General features: G+C 36.2%; 1 protein-coding gene across 1 annotated transcript; it reads right to left on the bottom strand.

Annotated features, from left to right (window-relative positions):
* Positions 1 to 5,029: 5,029 nt before the first annotated feature.
* On the bottom strand, positions 5,030 to 21,286 carry LOC136840074 (stromal membrane-associated protein 1). The gene is made up of 7 exons (XM_067106457.1): positions 20,873 to 21,286; positions 15,679 to 15,812; positions 11,597 to 11,818; positions 11,182 to 11,383; positions 10,433 to 10,821; positions 9,441 to 9,548; positions 5,030 to 6,032 (listed from the first exon to the last, which is right to left on the bottom strand). Exons 1-7 carry the CDS (start codon positions 20,988 to 20,990, stop codon positions 5,790 to 5,792), a joined length of 1,416 nt encoding a protein of 471 aa, XP_066962558.1. The 5' UTR covers positions 20,991 to 21,286; the 3' UTR covers positions 5,030 to 5,789.
* Between the last annotated feature and the right edge of the window lie 927 nt (positions 21,287 to 22,213).

Here is a 22,213-nt window from a genome sequence, read left to right as displayed (position 1 = left end):
TCTGCAGTAAAATCTTTTAATAATGATATGTGAGCAGCATCGAGAATTCTAGGTTCTGGAAAATATTCCATTTCAATACCAACAACACAACTGCTTTCATTATCCAAGAGAGCTCTATTTTTAACAAAGGGAGCAATATTTCATCAATGGAAGCACAATGTACACCAAAATGGTATTACAAAGCTCCAAATGTTTCACCAGTTGTCAGAAATGGTACCTTTAATGAAAAGAGGACAGCCTTCTATAATGTTAATCAGGAATGCAAGTTCACTGTTATATACTACATCATATACAAAAGACTTAGTCAAGTTGCAAAATATTCCCAAGAATGTCAGAAAAACTTCAGAAGAAAATTTTAGGAAAGGCATTTTGGAACAGTACAAATCCTTGACTAGTTCACCTGTGCAAACATGCTGCTTGACTAATTTGTCAGTGACCTAAAAAAAAAAAAGCTCGAATACAAAAATTATATGCTTGGAAATGTGACAAATACCAATGAATATAAAAGAAATAAAAATAACCCTCACAGACCTGATTTAGGAAGAAATAGACTTCAATATTGCTTTGTTTCCACCCAAGAAGTGACTCTTACTCTTTGTACAAGGAGTCTGCAATTTACACTTCTGTGGGTCAAAGTCAAGAAATGCATATCGATTAAACATGACTAGTATTTATAAGGAATTTTCCTTGTACTAATTATGATTAGAAGTAACAGGCCTTCACTGTTAGTTACAAAAAATTGTATAATCAAACCAATGCATCTCAATTCATTACTCCAACATGGCAATCTGCTGTCATAAAATGTAATCTAGTATTAACATTATAATTCTCTCTTGCTTAAATCATTTACCAACACACACAGACTGCCTGACAAACACTCGGATGAATATAAAAAAATTAAAACAACTTATACCAAACTTTCAACGTAATCTAACAGCCCAGGAAAAGCATAAATCCTGTCATCCACAGAAATAAACTATACAGTAATATCATAATTCTACTCTCATCCCCCCAACCCAACTACAAAAGTAACTCTTTCAGTTCTATAGGTGAACAACAATGTAAAATATTTTGATCTTACAAAATCCACAACTCACACAATGAGTCATGGTATTACAAATTCACTGATGACTGGACTATGCCCTTTACATCAATGACCCTTTGAAAATGAGAATCTCATATTCTAGGTACTGTATACTGAACATGACGGTGCTGGTTTATGCTGTCTTCTGAATGAAAAAGATTAAAACTACTGTATATGGTAGTAATTTCATGCAAATTAAGGATAAAATAAATATTTCACCCAAAATACAAAAAGATATATACAACTGAAATATATAAATACTTAATTTCAAAATATACATCACAAAGTGTTAGTAAATGTGTACGTACAATCAAAACAATGCCTGGTTAGAAGTATTATAATTATGAGATTTCTGGGGAATTCCTAAGAGTAGAAGAGTCACTCATCAGATAATTGGGCAGATGGACAACTTTCCCCTTTGTTGAAAAGCTAAAATCAATGTACATTTGACAGTGTGGAATATTTTCTGTATGTATGTAAACTCTGCTGTTTGTGCAATACCCTGTATGAGCAGAATAGATGTTGGCATTACTGTAAAAATGATAGAAGTTTCTCAAACCTCATTAAATAAACATGGCTGCTTCTCTATCATACTGAACTTGCATAAAATAAAATTCCTATGCCAAGCCTCAATGCAATTCACATGCCTTCTGGCCTCAAAACACTCATTTAAAATCATGAATGGTTTGATTAGCAAACGATATTTGTTCATCCAGTGGAAAAGAAGGATTTCACTTACAAATAAATCCAAGATATACTAATGTATACTGGGAAAAAACAAGTTAAACCTCCTTTATCTGCACATTTTGGTTTACATTCTTTAAAAACATCTCATGCATACTGTATACAGTACCTTACCAAATTTGAAACAATTGAGCTACCACTGTCAAAGAAAATATCTGATGGTAGGTATTCACTTCAAGTTCACAACGTCTACAAGGTATTTCATACCTGCAGACAAAAGATTAAAAAAAAACCTGCAACCAAAGTTCTGCAAACACTGCCTCCTATACCAGTAAAAAGAAAAGGAAGCGCAAGGATAAACATTTCTTGTCACTTGCTGCAGTTGTTATAAGGTTACAGTCACCTGATTTGCATAGTGAACTTACTTTAGATATGAGATGTCTACTACACAGCATTCAGTTACCCTGTCCTGGCATACTTTTGACTCTCAATAAATGAGCTGAAACAAAACACAAAAATCCTTAACTGTAGTTTATACATTAGCTGAAGGAGCACATATTTCATTAGCAGGCATCACCTGAGCTAATCAGCAGGTTGTGAACATCAAGAACATTCTGCACAAAAACTTTCAAAAGTGCTGGATGCTACCTCATGCCAATAAGCTTTATAAATAGTCCCAAACCAGCATTAAAGACAATGAATGAGTGCCCTTTTAATTGTTATAGAGCAAAGCAAATGGTGGGAATTCATGTCAGTGTTGAAATATAAGGCTGGCTACTCCTTGGCATGAAAGAAAATAGAACAAATTGTAGTCCAACAATTTCTTTGATTTTAAGCGATGCAAAATATGTGCAATGCTTTGGCCTTTGAAGCTCTCTTGAATACTCTAGTCTCTCCAACTGCTGGGTTCATTTTATTGCAACTCCTATTCACTAACAGATTATAAAATAGTTTAATCAGATAAATAAGCAAGAATCCTCAATTCTCAAAGAGCTGGTCCAAAGCATTCGATTCTTGCCTAAAAGCAACGAGTCTGCAACAACATCCAGATACAAATGAACTCCCGTTTAGCTACCATTTAAATACTCTGGCAAACTACAAAACAGAAGACAAATGATTCATGACAAAATTCTTTTCAAAACACAAATGAGGAAATATTCCAACATATGCACATAATAGCAGATGGGAACACACAACTAAATGGAATCAAAATGGATGATGGAAAAGACTATGAAATAAAGAAAAAATGTTAAATCTTGAAAAATCCCTATGCAGTTCAAACAAATGAACTCTTATGCACCAATCAATATACAATTACTTTCCGCACTGCAGTAACTCTAGTCTAAATCAAATAGCCTACTTTATTTTCAGGCAAGCCATGCCACAATATAAACACCAGACCTACAAAAATTTCAAAATTCACAAACTTCTTTGGGTGAGAAAATTTTCATTTCCAAACAAAATTGAAGCCTTGATTCAAATAAAAAGCAACAATTTTAAAATGTAAACCTACTGAAAGTACTGAGGTACAGTTTTTGACAGTTAATTCTTTCTTATTCTGTGACTGAAAATATGCTTTTTACAGTGCATTAAGAATTTATGAAATCACCAACACATGTTGTACCTGGTAATTTGTAACCCTAAACAAAAATCACAGAGGATGAAATAATACATTGTAGTTTGGAGAAAAATTAATTATGCAAGATAACTTTCCTGCCTTTTAAAAGCACATTTACTATGCCATAAATCACCTAGTTCATAGCAAATTTCCTCTGCAGCATTTTTATCAAGTATTTCATCTGGGCAACTTACTAAATCCAATGCCAGGTACTACAAGTTTGTTCTAAATGACAATACTGCATTTTCTATTTAAAAGAATAACATTTAATATCAAGATTCTTGCACAATCTTACCTCCTCTTTATCAGATTACCCATAAATGAACAGTTAGTTAGTTATAAATGATTTGTTTAACCAGAAAGACAATAGAAGTAATGATAAATTAAAATTATTTCTTGATACTGATTGTTCCACATGGCCAAAATTAAATATAAAGCGTCCTGAGACTTATTGTGTGGTTATATTTCATTTTTGCAGGCAAGCACAGGCTCATTCCAAAAATTCCATGCATATGAAACAATTATGCCTTGAACATTCACTGCACACCAATGGAGGCTTCCTTACACTACCAGTGCTCAACATTCTAACTTGAATGGTTTTGCTCTGTATCCTAATCAAATTAAATGGCTTTCTCCTACACTCTTTGGATGATTTTCTCAATTTCTATCTAATTGAAATTCAATATTATACTTCAAATCATATTTCAAATAGGTAAATGCCATACTAAATGCATTTTCTAATATAAAAATCAGCATTCATATGTGTAAGACGCTGAAGAACCTAACACCCACTTTGAAGTAAAAGAGGTTTTTCATTATCATATACAATTCATAAATAAAATCTGTATTATGACAGAATATGTATAAAAACAGTAATACACTGAACATCTTCAAACTGCTTCATATGATCGTAGCCAATTTATCCAGTGGAACTCAGTCCATCATTTGTTGATGTAAAATACCAGAATATTTAAATTGGTGTCAATCAGTGCTTGGTAATTTGGATTACCCTGCATCTATAAGAAGAGGGACTTTCAGACTAAAACTAAGATTAAAATTTACCCATTCATTACTGACTTTTGTTACTTGTATCTTTTTAGTTTTGTGACTTTTACTGCTTTCTACCTTATATTCCTTTTGTCTTTTACCATAATTACCAACATTACTGTTCCCTATCCATGCTAATGCTCATGGCTGTACATACATATGAACTCCCTAACTTGTAAACACCACTGAGGAAACCTGATAAACCTCTGGCTGAAATTAAATGTACGTTAGTCCCCCAGAATGTAAAATCTGCAGTTCAAAATTTGCCAACACAAAGAGCTGCATCATGACAGGTGAGCTCTCATGCTTGCAGTATCTGGAGCTACTGATGGAATTTTCAACTTCATGTAAAAGCAAACCCATAACGAAAGAAACTAGTGAGGGAATGCAATATTAACCACCCAATTAATGCGCACCTAAATATATTATGACAAACTAAAAACAATTCATGTTTTACTAGTTTCTCCTGCAAATGAGAATGAATAGAATACCTTAAGTACATAAGTGTGACACATACATATTCAATATCCTAACCAAGAGAACACAATTAACATGCGACAGATTGCCTTAATGCAGTAGGTAGAGATAAAGACAAATTTAAGTCTTCGATGTTCTTAATACTTCTACAGTTCTGTATAAACCAAAAAAAATTTAACAAATATTTTTAAAGTACAAAATAAAAAGATGTAGCAACTGGTACTTGCCTGTACATGAAAATTTGCATTTGCTTGCATAAGAATAGAAATTTAATATCAAATTCCAAGGAAGGTGGCGTAGACTTGAATATGTGGTAATATTAATGATAACAACTCCCAAGTAACAGGGTACTTCAGGTCATAAAGCAAAGCAACACAGAAGCTTTGGTTTTGACGATTTTTATCTTCATTATGAAATACCATCATTTCTTTGTATAAAATACCTATACTAAATGAACAACTTGTTCCTTTAAGGCTTCAATGTCCAAGTTAAAATCAAGTTACAAGACGAGTCTCGCCTTACACAATCCTCCTCTGCCACTAGGGAGGAGGGAATAATATGCATCAAAATCCACTAAATAACAAAGGGAACAATAAACCTGTATATCTATATGTCCATATATAAATTTCTCTAAAAGGGTCTTCCTTAGCAGAACAAGTACCACCGTGCTTTCTCACTCACTGTGTAATGGATGGAGGCAGGTGGTGAACTTAGCAGCTGATGGGTACAGATACACAAATATCATAACAACTGGTCCCACGCTGGCATCAAAGCTCCAGCTTACCTCCTTCCTTGGCCCACAACAACCCATCATCACCCCCATCCTCACAGTTCAGCGCATAGCACCGCAAGGTTAATACCATCCTAAGTGCATAATAGTTATTGCCACAAATTAGTAGCTAATGTGGGATTAGCACTCCCAAGGCCAGGGGCAGGGGCAGCACTACCCATAGCTTGTGGCATGACACCAGTAGTCGGCATAGCTCCTCCAGTCATTCCCATAGGTCCCACCATTCCTTGCATAGGACCGACCATCCCTGGGGCTTGAGAGAGAACTGGCGGCTGACCTCCCATAATGTTGCCAACACCACCCAGATTCAGACTTGCCATCTGTGACTGCATCTGAGGAGAAATACACATACAGTTAAAAGAAATCTACACTTTAAAAAAGGCTTCACTGAATGTTCTCTCCAAGAAATAATCATGCAAAACAAAGATGGAAAACATTACAAAACAAAAGAAAGTGTTACAACTTATCAAACCAAAAAAAGGGGTTTCCATCTGATGTAAACTCCGTGATTTTTATTAACCTGCTCCTTTTACAACATTCATCACACTTAAATCTTCAAGGACTTACATTCTAAAAATCTACATCTTCACACAAGCAGTTACTGCATGAAAAGCAGTGGTAAAGAAATGATACCAACCTTTATAAAACCACTGTAATGTCATGAACTGCAATTTTCATGGTTGGTTATTGAAAATTAAGGGGTAATATTTACTATAAAGTATAAAAGAAATCCACACAAACCAATTCCTTCAACACACGTTAGTGCATCACGTGTGAATCCCAGACGCACCATTCCTGCTATTGAAGAAAAATAATGACCAGGTACCTCATGCAGGATGGTGCATGCACATTCTCTCAAGTCTAAAGATCACCAATGAGCAGCAAAAGCATAGGAAAGGTCATTGACCTGTTGCACAAGTCCTAAAGATCGAACGTACTCATACATGCTCAGGGCTTGGCCCCTAACCACTCTTAAGTGTAGGCCAGTAATGGGTTGAAGATGAAACAAATGTTAATAAAACTGATATTTTTCATACAGCTGTACACACCCATTACTGTACCTGGACAAAATACCCTCCTCCGGACCCCACAGTTCTGTCACAGGTAGATCAGACGACGGAAAGTATGATTGAGTTAACTGCCAAGCGACGATATAACTATGGCCGTCCTACATGTGCTACCTGATCTTTTTTTTTTTTTATTCTACAGGGAAAAATGTGTCTGGGATTTGAGCAACACAAATAAGCTGTGTTAAAGTACAGTAATTGGTTTTTACTGGAAAGATTTTGATTTTAAAAAATTACATATCAAATTACAGTATTACAAATAAAGAATTGGTGAACAAATCATTGCATTCCTATATTGAATACCACATGAAATAATAAAATTAAAAATAATTTCAACAGAAAGCCATCTTGGCTTATGAAAAGAATTTTATTGGTTCAATAATTCACACGAGCTTAACCCATTGAGATTCTGATGTTGCTATACTGTACATAATTCCATCTTTTAAGATACCAGTAATATCACACAATATCATCTGCTAATGTAAAAATTTAAAAAATCTAAAATTAACCACAAATATTTTAAAAGCTTTGTGACGACATCTGGGGTGTGTTGGGGGGTAATTTAACTCTATTCCCAAGCAAGTGGAAGCTATTCAAAGATAATTATATTAACATCTTAGCCTGTATTTCCTTATTTTTTTTTAAATTACAGTAACCGATGTTAATGGCAGGAATATATTGTGTTACACTGTTAAGAAAATGTAGCATAGTTTTAAGGAACATAAAGCATTTATAAACCCCCCTTTTTTTATATCTATATTTATATCTCAGTCATGGGGAAAGGGAATTTTCTCTTGTGCTTTACTTCTTAATTGCATGTACACAAATATATAGTTCAACAAGTTCACAGGGGGAGAGGGAACAATTCTTGGTAAAAATAGCTATTTATTTACTTACCAAGCGTTAACATCACATTTTAAGGCCATTAAGTCACTTCTATGGCAGAAATGATTAAAAACTATTTGGCTCTTTACATACAACACTTCCCATAATGATTGACTAGTAGTTCATTACGGAGCGAAAGAAAGTACCCAAGCAACTGCAATTAAATCTTGGGAGTGTCTGCTGTTCATTAAGGTTAAACAATGAAGGAATTATATAACAATCACAAGAGCTACCACACTAAATCAATACTAGACAAACAATTTAGATGGTAACAAAAGACTCATTATTACTATTAGTATGAGGTACTTCAACAAGACCAGGAGTGTCTCACATCCAGACTCAGGGTTTGCCCAAAATAATTGATCTAGACTCAATGGTGAAAACTGGAGCAATACAAAAGTTTAGCACCAAAGGCAACAGATGAAAAGTACAAGACATAATGCAATGCAGCTGGAGGCCTACAAAGGGACACAGAAAAGATTTTTGTTTTCAAACTCATTTCTTGAGACAATTTCTAAATAATCATTTGTATAATCCATAAGTTAATGGTTTTCTTGGTAAAAACAATGATCAGAAAATTTACACCATTCCCTGATAAATTTAAAATTATAAAAACTTATGATTCAGCAGTAGCACTGTGGCTTCAAGACCAGAAACAACTACAACAATACATTTCTTGGACAATAAATGTGTTTTTCCCTTCACAGTACCTGGTAAAGAAGTCTTCTCACACTTACAAACTTCAATGTCCCATGACTCGCAAGGGAAGGAGAGCAAATAATTTGAGGCATACCAAGGCCAAGACAAAAATGCTATAAAAAGCCTTCTAATTCTCACAGCATACAGTTACGTACTAATAAAACTAGAACTTCTCTATAGCAGCAAGGGAAGAAGAACCTGTCTGAAAATTTAGATTCTGAAGTACAGTATTACAAAATGAGGAAAAACAAAAGGGTAGCTGTAGCTCCAGTTCATAAATACAGTAACAGATTTCAAATATAATGAATCACCAAAATCTTATGATTAACTGAAATTTTGGCCATAAATGAGGGTCCAAGTTCTATAACATCTGGGATACAAATTTTAATTTTTAAAATGACCTAAAAGAATGGAAAATTACAAAGAAATAGGCTCCAATGAGAAGCCAATCTGCAAAATGTAAATGTTACAAGAACTACAAAATTTTTTTTATAAAAAACAACACAAATAAGAAACCAGGCAACAATTTCAAGCATGTCAAAGGACTTTCAACTTAAAATGCAAACTTGTAGGAAAGAAAAATAGCTGCACAAAATGAAAGGGAAATAAGCAAAATCAAAAGAAAACTATGGCAGTATTAGGAAGGAAACTATGGTATAAGGCAACGCATTGTATAAGGCGAGAGGAAGAGCGGAAATGGAGTTCAATCAAAACTACCTGACAGAAGGCTTTGTAGCTGGAATCAGAAGGAGCAGAGAAGATGTGCATGGGAGCTAGCTGTATATTGAAAAAGTAACAACAAGAATTACTCAAGACCTGAGTGGTTATAAAGTACACACATAAACGTAAGTAGACAAGAATTTGCAGAACTCAAGATAATTTGGAAGACAACATTCAAGACTGACTGTGGTGACAACATAAATTGTGAATGATGTGCTAACTATGGAAAAATACAATTGTCTCTTCCAAAATTCACAGCTCACTATAACCTATTTCATGTACTGTAAACATATTTCAAAAATCACGATAATGTATACTGTACTTGTTATATGCTGAAGCAACTAAGACTACAGCGACCATCTACTGTACCTGTGCAAAAGGGTTTGCTGCGGATAACTGGATTGAAGTTGGAACGCCCTGAGGCATACCATTTGCAAAGAAAGGATTAGGCATTGCAGCTCCCCCTGGAATTCCGCCCTGCAAAGAAAATACTACTTTAAAAAAAAAAAAAGCAAAATGATAAAAAGAAGAGAGAACTTTAAATATTTATATAAAATTGATAAAAAAAAACCTGCTATAATTTATGTATTGCCATGACTGTACAGCATCTGCTAAAATGTACGTAGACCACTAAGTCAACCTCCAAAATGAAGGAGCAGGATGTTCATGTGACTACTACATAAGTTTTATTTTCAATTTGCAATTTCAAACTGTTTTCAACATAACAGATGCCATTCAAACAATACGTGACTAAAAATATGGAACATAGCCTTAGCTAGGCATAGCAATTTTACTTAATGTTAATCAGAAAGATCACGTTATACTTTTATAGCCTTATTACCAACAGTTGTAGTAATAACTAACTTTAAAATATCCAAAGTCAAATCAGACATAAAGTAAATTTCATAAAATCCAATGTCAAAGCAGACAGAGAATTTCATAAACCAAAATCTGAATTGTAGATAAATATTTTGTGCTTGCCATTCATAATTTAAACATATGATTCAGTGAAAGCCTAATTGGTTACATCATATATTGAGAAAAATCAGCTCCAACCATTTGAAACAAGAGATAAAAGACCTGTAACAACAAGAGGTTAGTAAAAACTAGTAATTTTGATATTAGTAAAAAATTCAGTTACATAATATAGTTAGAATTTTTAAACGCACATAAAAGTAAGGCAATAAAAGAGAGTTATTATTTCTGAAAGCATTCCATTTTAATATTACTTAATTTCCTTAATTTTTTTTTTTTTAGTTTCAGTTCAGCACAAACCCTACTTAGCAATATGAAACTTACCGAGATGTCATTATAATCATAAAAAACTATGAAGTCAGAGACATGAGCTATAAATTTCTTACTTGAGGCATAAACATTATATTTTGTTGTGGCTGCTGGGGTAAAACTCCTCCGTTCTGTAAATTGGGTGGAGGCTGTCCCATTGGTTGACCTTGAGTTCCTAAGTACACATTTCCTGGAAACATATTTGCTGGCTGAGGTTGAGGTTGATTTTGTCCATACAGGGCAAGTATTGAATCTTTAGTAAGTTTGTCCGAGCCTCCTTCGGGTAATTTTTGATTGAAAAAGTTTTCCTCCTCAGTTTTGGAAGATCCCTCAGTTGCTGCTGGGGAAGCATTCACAGTTTGACTTGGTGAAGATGATGTAGTATTTGTTTGACTAGCAGGGGCTGCTAAGAATTCCCCAAATGGATCAGAATTGTCTGCACTGGTACCATTAGTAGATGGTGCATCTGCAATACAAAAATAGAAGCTAATGTAAAATAATTAACGATAAAACATTCTACTTCTTTCCATCATATAATACTATAAGCAGCAACAGACGCATTTAAGTTTTATGAATCTGACCAACTCACTTCCCAAAAAACTGTGTACAGTAGTACTATACTGGGGATTGCTTTTATCCACTGAAATGTTCAAAACTAAGGTAAAATAAAATGGCCTAACCAGAACACAAACATATCAAATAAAATTGGACATAATTTAGTCATACAACAAATCAGATTTAATTTCATCCTTCACAGTTTTTGGGCTCAAGTTGGACTGAGGTTACAGGTTTCAGTTCAGCATCCAAAAAGCAGCATTCAACTAACCTAAACCTAACAGATCCTGAGTAGCGCTCGAAGAGGTGGTTGTAGTAGCAGCTTTCGCCGTAGAAGCCTTTGCAGTTGTTCCTGGAGAAGGGGAGGAGCTTTTGCTCCCTGGGGCTTTGGGAAGAGGCTTTGGCGACACACTTGCCCCTCTAGTATTCCCACGTGAACTAACTGGAGCTGGCAGTTCAACTGTGCCACTAGTCTGCATGTAAAAGAGCATTTACTCATTATCTCCTAGCAAATGAATCCTTGGGCTATGAAACATGACATTCAAGTCAAAGGAATGTTTTCAATTCTAAAAAACTTTGAGAAATAAAAGTGAAAAAAAAGAGGAACTGTCTATTTCTATCATTAATATTGCACAACGTAAAACTTCATAAGGCATATTTCACTTACTAGAAATTACAAAGCTTACCTTTTCTCGTTTCTTCTTCTTCAACTGTTTTTCCAGCTCCAAATCCCAAGTGGGGTTGGGCATGGCTGGAGGAACCCATTCTCTGGCTATGTATTTTTTTGCCTCGTACTTTGCCCGAACAAACTGCTCTAAAGCTGAATCCATCTGAGGGCGCCTGAAGCTGTCAGGCAAATTTGCTTCGTACACTGCTCGTGCTCTGCTGTTACCCATTTGTTGAATGCACTGGAAATATTGAATTCACTCAACCCACTTAAAATGGATAACTGTCAATAATGCTTCTAATTTACACTAAAAATTATTGTACAGTATATACAAACTTTGTACTGTACACCACTAAAATATAGGAAGGTATATCCAAGACTTATGTAGACTTAGAATTGTCCATACATCATACAAGAGACATTCAATCCATGCTTCCTCTATTGACCATCTTTGTAGAGTCTAAACAAGTAGCACATAACGCATGAATATAAATTAAATTAAATCCCTACACCAATAAAATAGGTATGAATCTACTATCTTCAATTGATCTCGCAAGTGCATCACAAGATCAACTAGCTTTCAACTTGAAAATCTAATAGAGTATATAGTTATTTACAAAGACATAGTACCTTAGTTCATAATCAATTTGGTTGATAAACTCTTGTTTGGTGACAGTGTAAAGAAATCAGCAATCCCTTGCCCTTTAATGAGCACTAGGCCAGCAGCCCCAACTGGTAATACCTGGAATAGGGTTTGGAGCTCAAGGTGCGAGCACCTGCTGCCTTGTAATTTGACATCTCTTTACATAAAGGCTAGATTCACAGTCAAAAATTCTGGCCTTGCTCAGGAGCAGCAACGGAAGTCACTGGCAGCAGGATGATGGTTAAGGTTAAGGCGCTAAGTGTTTTAATCTCTTCAACTTCAACCCTATATACATGGTAGATAACCTTGGTTATAAATCAATAAACAATGGCAGAGATTATTGGCCTCAAGTTACTTGTTAGACTTTAGCATACTTTAGCCAATAATCCTCAACAGATTCTGCAGCATAAACAGAGCAGCAAGATTTAGCTATGGCCCCCACTCTTGGACATATGGAGGTGCTAAGAATCAACCGGTTTTTAAGTACAGTACTAAGGATAAATTGAAAATGTGGAATTGGAATGTAAAACCCTGAAACTAACTGTAACGATACAACAAAATTAATTCAAGAGATATGGACTGAACATTTTATCTTTGTGCATCATGGTCCAAAGGAATGGGACAGAGAGATTGGATGAGTTTGATGTATATTTCTTCAAGAAGAAAAGATGGAATTGGTAAAGAAGGTAGGCACAAACTTGACACCAAATGTAGAAAAGGCACTGATCGACTGGAGAACAGTGAACAGCAGATTACTGCTGGAAAAACTTAAATTAAAAAAATGTAATATGAGTATTATCGGGTGATACGCTTTAACAACAGACGTCTCCAAAGAAATAAGAAAATGAATTTCCTATAGGCCTAATGCTGCAGAATGTTATAAGTGAAAAACTGAAAAAGGATAAGGGAATTGTTGCTGATATGAATGTAGGGATCAGAGTGCTTTGAGATGGTTTGTTTATGTGGGGAGAATAGAAGACGACACAGTGGTGAAAGGAACACTTAGTTCATAAATGGCTAAAGTTGGTAGAAACAAAGAGCCTAGGAAAGAATGCTAACAAAAATAGGGAGTAATTTATTAGTTTTTGTGCTAAAAATAATTTGTTGGCTGGAGATAAACTTTTCATAAAGGGCATCTATCCATACATTTCGACTTCTCCAAATGGCAATCATAGAAACACAATAGACCACACAGCCATTAACTGGGAAAGAAAAAGCAAACTTAGCTATGAAGCTACAGAGCAGCAGATGTCAGCTGTTATCACCCACTTGTCACTGCCACACTAATCACCCACTTGTCATTGCCAGACTAAAGTTGGAATTAAAAAGTTGACAGATTACCTAGGTTTAATACAGTAAAACTTCCTGAAGATGAACATCAAGAAGCTTTTCCAACTCAAGAATGTTTATCTCTTGGAAAATACAGACTGGGATATGGGATAACATGGAAACCTTGGATACTGAATCATACCTGGGATACCATTTAAGACAGACTGAAACAAAAGGTACATGTAGACAAATTTCATGGAGAAGAAGAACACAAAGTAGAATGTGCTAATTACTCAAGTCTAGTTAGTGAAGTTAAATTAAGATGAAGATGAGATTAGAAAAAACACTTGGACAAGCACTCTGATAATGTTGACAAAGCCATGTATTCAAGGAGAGGCACTGGTGTCAGGACAGTCCACAGAATTAATAACAAAATATCCATGAGAGAAAAGAAAGAGGACAATACCTGTCAAAAGGAATAATGAGTTAATATTAACATAAGAACAAGAAGGCAATTTTAGGTCAAATATTTTCGCAAGGTCATGAACATCAGATATAAGGATGATAATTTCATGAATATAAGCACAAGAAGACCTCTATGCACTAATAAATCAATTCACAGTTTTTTATTTGGAATCAATAACAATGCAACTTAAGAAATGGAAAACACCTGATTCAGATGGAATCACTGTATAAATGACTTTAGGTGAAACTCAAATGATACCTTAAATACTAACTAAACAGTTTTGCAGAAAATGGAATGAGGAAGCAAAGCCTGACGACTGGGAAATGGAAGTCATAGAAAAGGTACTGAAGAAAGCGACCTGACAATGTGGTACAGCAACTATAAAGGCACTGCACTGGAGCAGCTTGTACTTGAAAGTTTTCCCACATGCTAATTCTTAATAAGCTGGAGAAAGAAATTGATAAAAATCTTGGAGATGAACAAGTTGATTTTGGAAAATGCAGGAGTTGCACAGATCAGTTACTGTTTATGTTAGAACATATTGTGCAGCAGTGTGTAGAATTTAATCCCCTTCTGATGGCTTCTGTCGATTACAAAAAGGCATTTGACACCTTCCACAGACCCATTTCATGGAGGGTCTTGCATCATTATGGCATCCCTCTTAAATATGAAATTATCCATGAACAAAGTACTTGTTGCAAAAATGAACGCTGATGAGGTCTAAGTGAATTTGCAATGAACACTGGGGTGCTACAAAGGAATATTACTTCACCTTAGTTGTTTTCTATTGTTATCAATTTTATAAAAAAAAAAACAAATGGTCCAAGACAGAAGAGAATATCTAGACTGGAACACCAGAAGAAAGTTGACAGACTTACACTATGCAGATGATGATGTTTTAACACCACAAGATTAACAATACTAGCTCAACAGACTGCATATCTATAGAGATGGAACTCAAAATAAACCTAAGAAAACTGTAAGTAACAAGGGCAGAGTATGCACAAAAGGGTTGAAATAACATTAGATGGAGAAAGGATTAGAGAAGTTGAATCTATCAAGTATTTAGGAACAATGATCAACTAGTACTGTACAGGTTTTCTTGATATAAAATTTAGTGAGCCCTGGTATGACCAGGAAACTATATCTAAAGGATTTTGTCATTTGAAAACACTAAAAGATTTTGTCATTTGAAAACAAAGCTTTAAAAAGAATGAATCAAATGACAGGAAGGAGTTAGAAATGATACCCATAAAGGAAATTACAGAAGTTCCATATGTAGATGAGATAATGATGAGAGGGAGATGGAGATGGCTCAGACATGTCCTTCGCTCAACTCATGGGAGAACAGTATGTGACACTGTCAGCTGGGATCCTGTGGGCACAAGAAGAGTTAGAAGACCCACACCTACTTGGATGAGAACAATGACAAAGGAGGCAAGAGATGAGAGGAGATTTGTGGAAGACAAAGCACAGGAAGGGCAGAATTTCACACATGCCCTTATCCCCTTATGTCACATGGCGTTGAGATGATGATGATGATGATGATGACAAATCTTGCAACAAGTTATCTTATAATTAAACTACTCAAGCAGTGATTCAAAGTTTTGTACAATTAATTGTCAAATTTGTCAAGAGGTTAGATGCTTGACAAGGACTATCAAATGATAATGTAATGTATAAATATCATCAATGTCTACTGGCATACATAAAGACGACTTACAGCTACTTGCTGCGGTGTCCACGTATCTAGATTGACACTTTTTACTCTTGATATATGCACTCCTAAGTTTCGATGGATCCCTGCACAGCGGATACATAGGAAAATGCCTAAGTTCCATGATGCCCATCTTGGACCTGGAAATATTAGAAGTTTACATTTAAGTGCTAAATTCCTTTAAATCTCATACATTTAATATCTGTAATTCATATGTATATAATGTATAAGGATAGGTGATAAAAATAGAGAACTCAAGTTTCTACAAAAGTCTTGAAGTACAGTAATTTGTACTTTTCTATGTGTACAAATCAGTCTTTTATGTAGAGTATTCCTTAGCATGAGCTGGAGTCAGTCAATAAAGCTTAGTAACAAGTGGTTAATTAGAGGCAGACCTAACTTCATTAGGCACTTTCCCTTCAACATCAGGTGCTACACTGGGAGTTTGAAGTGGGATTATGATATAAGGCCCCGGATTGTACACTTCTGAAAAACACGACGTATTTAAAGAATTTGTTATTTGTTCCTATGAGAGCAAGATTCCTAGAACCTCATATATGGTCTGCCATAAGGATACCAAATCAATAGGGCCCCTGGGTCAGAGTGAGAAGTGCCTGAACAGTATTTTCACTTGTTTACACAAATCAAGAAGAACCAAGTGTATTCCTGTGAGGGGTGATACAAGTTGGAGAAGAGCTAAGATCTGGTTAATATCACTGATGGATTCAGATGACAGCTATGAAACCCAACCCGACCCTGGTTAGTGTGGGAGAAATGAGGGAAAGTTTTAAGACAGGATGTTCAATTATACAGCTTACCTGCATCTGGGTGCAGTTCAGCAAGCATTCAGCCAGGCTGCTGCCTCACAGATGATGGAAGACCCAAACAAGATGTTTTTATGTCCAGTGCAAGTTGTAAGGTATTAGCTAAGAACCTCCAGACCTTTTAGTTTTATGCCCGTCTGATTGCATGGCAAAGCCAGAAAGAAACAGTGTTCCTGGACATTTCCCTGCACTTGCTGATACTGATAAAGAGAAGCCAACACTCCAGCTTAAGACATCAGATCCATCTTGTTTAGCACCTAGCAGCTACCTCTGGGCACAGCAGCATCTTGTTCAGATCACCATTAACAAAGTCCAGAGAGAGGGAACAAAGAAACTATTGAATCTATCATCAGGTACTAATCCTGTCCAACTCCAGACAGTAGCTGGGAGGCAGGGTCACTCAATGATACCCAAGTGACACTTCAGATGCAATGTAAGTGAGCATCAGTGGAGGTGCCTGAGAGGAACAAGTTTCTCCAGAGAAGAAAGGTGACCAAACCTGCCAAACCCAAGCTGGTTGTTCTCCTCATGACAGAACTTTCTCTGATGCCTTCTTGAACTTGCTAATGCAAGAGTCTGACAGGATGATTCTCGCTGCTGCCATGTCAATCAGCATGTCCAGATAGGCTACTGCATCTTCAGCTTGGGCAAAAGATCCAGTTTATCATGATCTCCCCAAATCATGGCAAAATGCAAGGAGGCAGATCTGTTTTGGAGCAACTACCAATCCTCCATGTAGCAAATGTACACCTAGGAAGGCAGACCTTTCCCAAGGGGTAGGAAGAGGCTGCACAGCTGGTTAAGGTTTCCTAGAAATCAGTCTCAAGCGCCAGGAGACTGGTCGCAGCAGGAGGCATCATCGTAGCTAAGGACTTGGGTGATATTGGTGTATCCCCAAAAGGAAGTACTACATTAGAGGAATGCTGCAAAGGAAGGACTTACTATGTTAAGAGAAGGCCAAATCTTACAATGGTATCTGAATGATGATGATGACATTCCTGGAACACTAGCTAAGTATCAGTAAATGTTATTGGTGGCGAGCCAGTACAAAAGTCTGGGTTCTACTGGATAAGACCAGGCCCCAAATACCTGACTTGTTATCAGTGAGAGCAGGTGGTGGGCTCTCTCCCTAAAACCCATACTGTCCCCGAAAGGAAACAGTAAACACAGAAGATACAAGGAGCAGCACACCAAGGGCAGAAAGACAAGAACTAAGGATTTGGCCATTTATCCGAGGAAGTAGTCACCACCAAGAATGCTGGAGAACATCACTTATCCTTCCCGTTCCGACTCCACCTCTCCATACAGAGGGAGAAATAAGCACCAACCCCTACCCCTGAGGGAAGAACAATATTTATGTGGGTTGATATTATGAGAATGTGTCATGCACTCTCTCTTCTAGACCCTTCCAATGCCTTTGCACTTTTTTTTCTCAATTTCACTAAAAAAAAAAAAAAATTTGATAATTAAATACTCGTGTTAACAACAATCAGTCTAGCAAGGAGCGGAATACAGGCAGTCCCCGGTTTACGACAAGGGTTCCGTTTTTACGCCACATCATAAACCGAAAAATTGTCAAAAGTCGTCAAAAATCCTAAGAAAACCTTACTTTTAATGCTTTGGGTGTATTGAAAACAATGTAAACTGCATTTTTATTGAGTTTTTCATAAAAAAAAAAATCAAAATTTTGATTATTCTGCCGTTTTGGAGCCACATTTCCTCCGTTGGATCGGCATACGACGCGTCATAACCCTGGAACATGCATCGTAAACCGGGAAATATTTTTGATGAATATATTTGAAAAGCGTCGTAACCTCGGAACGTCGTAAGCTGAACCCGTCATAAACCGGGGACTGCCTGTACTATGTCTCCACTAGATGGTGGCAGAAGAAAAGGTGCTTGGTGATATTTCCCACTCATCTCCTTCAACACCTTCTCACCAAGTTCAATAACAATTCCAGCTCACTTTGAGGAATACTCCTACATTAAAGGTGATGGTTTGTATTGCCATAGGGACGACTCTACGTTATGACAATAAGATTTTACTATAAATGCACCTCGTTACCCAACGATAAATTTTTCTTGTATCCATATGAAGCATTCCTATCAACAAAATCACTGTGCAATGTTTAGACTTTTATTTAGTGCAGCATCTTTAAATACTATATATTAAAACAAAAAAATTTTCTTGCTGCTGTTTATCATTGATGTTCATGCCAGCATGGGCTCTTGCAAATAGAGCAATCCATAAGACATTCTACGATGTGAAGGCAAAAGGTTTGGATTTGAATATGAATATTTTCATTGACGATAACTGTGCATGTGAAACAATGGTATACAATTTCCCTTCTCTCTTATGTTTACAAATTTTATGATGCTTACAAAAAGGCATAAATAGGTCTGATATGCACAAGCCAAATTTTCCTGTTTTTGTAAAGGCAAACTAAAATCATGCCATCAAAGTCAGCATACTTATGGTTCCTTGTGTTGCATGGTATTTTTTACTTCACACCATGCTGGTACTCTTGGGCACAAGAGTAAGGTAGTACATGCCCATTTTTCCCCAAAATAGAAGCCCTTTGTTGGCCGACACTGCAGAGCTTTTAGACTGTCATTCGATGGGCCGGAGTTCAATTCCTTGCCGGTTGATGAAGAGTTAGAGGAATTTATTTCTGGTGACAGAAATTCATTTCTTATAATGTGGTTCGGATTCCACAATAAGTTGTAGGTCCCGTTGCTAAGTAACCAAATGGTTCTTAGCCACGTAAAATAAGTCTAATCCTTGGACCAGCCCTAGGAGAGCTGTTAATCAGCTCAGTGGTCTGGTAAAACTAAGGTATACTTACTTACTTCCCCAAAATAGTTTTGCCACACCAATTATATAAAATAGATCTGTCTTTCATTACAGGTTCCTCAATTAGGCCTATCCTTCCTTGCTAGTGTTCAATAACACTGGCTGCTGTTCCAGCAGCATAATTTGCATTAAAGAACAAATCATAAAACACTATACTATCAATGTTATAAATTACAAGTTGGCCAACTAAATTGTGATCAGTTCACATTCACTCAACTAAATTTGCCATAATGAATTTAACAGTCATTGTACAACCTTCGCCAAAAATGGAACCCATCTTCATTATTTCAAAAAAACATTTCTGAGAAAATTACACCCATGTCTGAACCACAGTTTCCCTTAAGTACAATACTTGAAAATTTAAAGAAACAGTTATGAGTGAACCTCAATTGCTCACTTTAAACCAAATATTATTAACATCCAAATAGCAACATTTACTTATTTGTACTTTGTAATACAAAAAATTATTCAGGTATGCAATGCATGCATTAGGCTATATTGAGGTTCGTACTCCTGCAAGGAAGTAATGGAATGGAATATAAAAGCCAGGTCAAGGGCCAAGCACTGCACCCTATGAGGTCATTCAGCACTGAAAGGGAAATCAAGAGTAAAAAGGTTTTAAAAGTGTAACAGGATGAAAACCTTGCAGTCATTATGAAACAACAGTTATGCATATCTTAGTTTAACCAGACCACTGAGCTGATTAACAGCTCTCCTAGGGCTGGCCCGAAGGATTAGACTTATTTTATCACTGCACGTACCACACCATGCTTTCTTAAAAAGGTTAAGGGGGAGTTCAGTAGACAAAGCCTCATAAATTCCAAACCAAGTCTAATATAGTATTAAAGGTTGAGGGTTAAGGGTTAAGGATTGAGTGGGGGAGGCACGCAAGCCTATTATAACCTTTGCCACAGATTCATGATTAGGGTTTTACATTTCCTCGCCGGCCAACCAAGCTTATTTTGTTGTATATTCCCCAGAAGAACCATATATTTTCCCAGCTGCTGTTGCAGTTCTCTTGCGTTTCAGGATATTTTCCTATTACCATTGGTAGAATTTACTAGCTCTCCCTCAAAATTAATAGATAGGCCTACAGCTTACGGTAGCAGAAGCAAAGAGACAATGCAGTTTGCACAAATAACAAAGGTCAAAAGGCAAAGAATATGTTTTAAAGTTAAGTAACCTAGTAGGAAAAATGGACCTAGCCTAACTGGCATTTGTCTCTTGTTGGAAATCATCGGATCAGCCTAAATACCCTACTGCTTAGGCCTATCGGTATCGTGACAACCAAGGTCCAGCCAGCTCAGTCTGGCCTTCTTAGGAACCACACCATGAAGGCCGATTAGCTTGGACTTCCTCCTTTCTACTTTCCTCCAATACTTTCCGAAATGGCAAGGGACGGCAGCGTAGGCCTAAACGTTTAATAAAGGATGCGAATCAGGCCGAGAACCTATTGCTCGTTAAGACGACGTGGGAGAAAAAAATAAAAGACTCAGGCCTATCCAAAGGACCTAATGCTTACTTTTCGCATCACAATCAACACAGTACTTATTATCTTCGTCTTTGAGGAGTTCCGTCAAAATACTCTGGCATTTTTCCTGAATTAGCTTATTTTTCTCTCTTTCGGACAGAGTGGACATTATTCCTGAGAAATTACGCGGGGTCACTTATTCAATTTCGTATCGTCCACTCTACTGTCAACACTACACTGACAACGACAATATGGCAGCGTATAAACGACGTGAAGTCTTATCAATGAGTAGGTTTGGATTCCCTTTAGGTATGGTTCTTATCACTTTAAATCCCCTCGCGCTGGAAAGGCGTTCGACTCTGCCTGCGTTTTGGCGAAGTTCTTATCACTGAGATACAATCTGACACACTTTGCATCTAGATTTATTAAATCCTTCCCCTCCACTGTCAAGGTTCTTATCACTTTAAATCCCCTTGCGCTAGAAAGGCATTCGATTCTGCTTGCTCTGTAACGAAGTTCTTATCGCTAGACAATTTGACGCATTTTATTTCTACATTTTCTTTTCTTGCACTTGAGTCAAGCCTGCGGTGGATGTCTATAAGAAAATCTTTTAATTAACCAATCCTAATATGTAAATATACACAAGTCTCCTTTGCTCCACCCCAAGCTTTCGTCTCAACAAAGTTCTTATCACTAAGAAACAATTTGACACAATTATCTAGATTTTCTTCATGTTCTCATAGGTCATGTCAAAGGTGAATGTCTATAAGAAAATATTTAATTAATAATTCCTCTTATTATATGAATATAAATAACGACGGGTCTCCTTTGCTCCACCCCCAAAGCTTATTAGTCATCCTCCCACAGGGTTTTCCGATTACTCAGCGTCATTTAGTTGGAAAAGCATTCAAGCAACTGAAATTTTACTCAGCACTCCCAAATTGAAACTATCAATGACAATTAATCTGAAATGAAACCGCAATAAAATTAATGTAACTGTATTATTCAAGTGTAATATTCTCTTTTACCAGTGGGGAAAATAAACGTTGTTGAGAATCATTAACGGATCATTCTACTCCAGTTATAAACGAACATTCGGAGCAGTTTAAAAATTAAGGACAATCGCCAATCTAAGCAGCTGAGTCTGTAGTTGACGCTCATTTGAGTTGTCAATTGTCCTATTATATATTTCTTTTGATATTTTTTTAGCTTTACTATCATAACGTTTTTTCATCCTCGCTTATAAGCAGTTTATTGTCTCGAAGTCTAAAATTGGATATCGAAATTGAAATACTAAATGTTTGAATTAGCACACGGACGAATCATATATATTCCAAAATGACTTAAAACATTGCAGTTACTTATACCTAAAAATGAACGTTAGTTTATTTG

Source organism: Macrobrachium rosenbergii, chromosome 7, assembly GCF_040412425.1.
Source record: "Macrobrachium rosenbergii isolate ZJJX-2024 chromosome 7, ASM4041242v1, whole genome shotgun sequence".
Lineage (NCBI taxonomy): Eukaryota > Metazoa > Arthropoda > Malacostraca > Decapoda > Palaemonidae > Macrobrachium > Macrobrachium rosenbergii.
The sequence above is the reverse complement of the archived record's forward strand: the minus strand, read 5'-3'. Positions and strand labels throughout refer to the sequence as shown.